We start from the raw sequence: 2,784 nt of genomic DNA, 5'->3' as shown, positions 1-2,784 counted from the left end.
GCCAGGATGGTCTCGATCTCCTGACCTCGTGATCCGCCCGTCTCGGCCTCCCAAAGTGCTGGGATTACAGGCTTGAGCCACCGCGCCCGGCCTAGGATTTTCTAATTAACATACAATAGGTAGTAGAGTTGAGACTAGAAAGAAGACCCGATGTAAGCAGATGAAGATGGGAGGGGAAGGTAAATACCCTTAAGGTGGAGGAAAAAATATTAGCAGTGGCTCAAAGGTGGGACACCTTAGGAAAATAATTGAGATATAGGAACTTGAGAGGCAGGCAGTTAATGCTGAAAAGGTATTTTAAAATTAATATTTTGTCACTTGTTAGTAAAAGTTGTCTGATTAAATAGTTGATTTATGTATTTGGATTCTGTGGTGTTTGCTTTAGCTTGACTGGCTGAAGCCTAAGGCTCCTCTTTTCTGTGATAGATTTCTTGGTATCTCTCAGTAATTCCTTATGGATGGCGATTTCTTCATAAGGAATCACAGCCTAGGTATTACTGAGAGATACCAGGGAATGGGAAATAATGTTGCTCAGGAATCAGGAAAAAAGGTTGTGTTGGTAATTGTGTGGCTTGTTTGAGTTTTTACACTTATTATTGTTCACTTTTTTTTGAGACAGAGTTTCACTCTTGTTGCCCAGACTGGAGTACAATGGCAGGATCTCGGCTCACCGCAACCTCTATCTCCCGGGTTCAAGCGATTCTCCTACCTCAGCCTCCTGAGTAGCTGGGTTTACAGGCATGCATGCACCACTACGCCCGGCTAATTTTGTATTTTTATTAGAGACGGGGTTTCTCCATCTTGGCCAGGCCGGTCTTGATCTCCTGACCTCAGGTGATCCCCCTACCTCGGCCTCCCAAAGTGCTGGGATTACACGCGTGAGCCACCGTGCCCGGCCTATTGTTCACTGTTTAGACTACTTTCTACCTTTTACTGTATTCTTATTCAGTGTGTTTTGAGAGTATTGATCTGTTTGTTTATTTTAAAGAGATGATGTCTTGCTGTGTTGTCCAGGCTGGTTTTGAACTCCTGGGCTCTAGCAGTCTCCTGCCTTGACTTCTCAAAGCACTGGGATTATAGGTGTGAGCTACCACATCTGGCCTTCATTTGTTAATTAAGTGTATGAGGCAATTAAAATAGACGGCACTTTTTTGTTTTTTTTTGTTTTTTTTGAGACGGGGACCACAGGCACTGGCTACCAAGCCCCTCTAATTATTTTGTATTTTTGGTAGAGATGAGGTTTCCCCATGTTGCCCAGGCCGGTCTCAAACTTCTGGGCTCAAAGCGATGTGCCCACCCTGTGAGCCACCATATACACCATAGTTTAGTGTTTTTAATTTCCATGTTTGTGGGTTTTGATTGAATTATTTGACAACAAAAGAAGCAAAAGATTTAATATAGAAGTACAAATTTCTGGTTTCCCTTTAAGGACATCTCTTACCTGTGTTGGAATTAGGGCTGCTGATCCAGAGCATAATTCTCTCCATTTTGACTCATTCCCTAACTGGATGACTTTTATATCTAGGCATTTGAGGTTCTGAGCCTGACTTTAGCACTTCACATTTGCAGAATTGTTTTTGTTTTGTTGGTGTTTCAGATAGGGTTAAAACCTTGCAGGTGGGTGCATGAGAAAACTTTATTCTTATTTTGCAGCCATTGGAAAACTGAAGCACAAAGGCTTTTTCTTAATACACTTAGTTGCAATGATGTTTCAACCTTAAAGGAAACCGTAATTTAGTTTAGTGTTTTTTTCTTTTTTTGACGAGGGGGTTGGGGGTTCTTGCTATGTTGTCTAGGTTGGACTGCAACTGCTGGGCTCAAGTGATCCTAGCATCTCAGCCTCTTAAGTAGCTGGTACTACAGGTGTGCCACACCATGCCTAACTTACTTAACATTTCGTGTTTCTGTTAGTCTTGGGATTTTTCTAAGGCTTGAGAGTGATTTGATTTGTATTCTACTGCATTATCGATTCTTGACATTTAATGATGTAATTCTAATATTTTCAACTGGCTAGATTTTCAAAATGGCTTTAATCTTCAAAGTGCACAGTTTTTAGCAGGTAAAATATTTATTATGCCAATATTTGTATTTTATGTACATTATTTGAAACCCACTAGTTTTAATCTACCAAAATACACTTTTCAGTTCTACTAATGTGGTTACTAGTGAATAAGACATGTTTCAGACAGAATCCTGGCTCTTTGACTAGCTTTGTGATTGAGTGAAGTTTTAACCTTTAAGCCTCAGATTTTCTCATCTTGAAAATGGGAATGTTATGAGAATTGCATGAAATTGCATACACATATTGAGGTTTCAGTCTTAGTTGTTGCTATTATTAAATATTAGTATAAGTTAACCTCTATATTTCCTTTCTTCTCCAAATTTTTGAGGGCATACATTGAAGACCAGTAAAGTAGCTACAGATTGTTGGATTGTGATTGTCTGTCCAAATGGAGGAGGGCAGTGCCATGGATAACTTGAAGTTCAAATGGTAACTTTGGAGTATATAACGTGTGGTGTGTGGCAAAGCTGTTTTTGTTTAAGCCAAGACTAGCCTTTACATCCCACAAACCTATACTAAGTGACAGAAAAGTGAGTACTGGTAATTTGCCGTTAGGATAGCTGGCCTAGGTTTAAACATTTTTATTGGAATAATACACTAAGTATATCACAAAGACTATATATTCATTTCACTCATCTAATATTCTGCTTCCAAGGTGGTAGGCTCTGATTTAGGTGATAGGAACGACAACAACAAAAAACATAATTCAGCTCTAATGGAGT

The 2,784-nt window shown here is 39.6% G+C and overlaps 1 protein-coding gene across 1 annotated transcript in view; it reads right to left on the bottom strand.

The window, feature by feature from the left end:
* Positions 1-1,487, bottom strand: part of LOC108512904 (uncharacterized) — a 6,225-nt gene extending 4,738 nt beyond the window's left edge. Inside the window, exons 1-2 of the mRNA XM_017848463.1 lie at positions 1,442-1,487; positions 115-188 (exon numbers count right to left, since the gene is read on the bottom strand). Of these exons, the coding sequence (XP_017703952.1) occupies positions 115-188; positions 1,442-1,487 (120 nt within the window). The remainder of the gene's footprint in view (positions 1-114; positions 189-1,441) is intronic.
* Positions 1,488-2,784: the final 1,297 nt, after the last annotated feature.

The sequence above is a fragment of the Rhinopithecus bieti genome, unplaced genomic scaffold (assembly GCF_001698545.2).
Source record: "Rhinopithecus bieti isolate Rb0 unplaced genomic scaffold, ASM169854v2 scaffold_28547, whole genome shotgun sequence".
NCBI classification, from domain to species: Eukaryota; Metazoa; Chordata; class Mammalia; order Primates; family Cercopithecidae; genus Rhinopithecus; species Rhinopithecus bieti.
The sequence above is the reverse complement of the archived record's forward strand: the minus strand, read 5'-3'. Positions and strand labels throughout refer to the sequence as shown.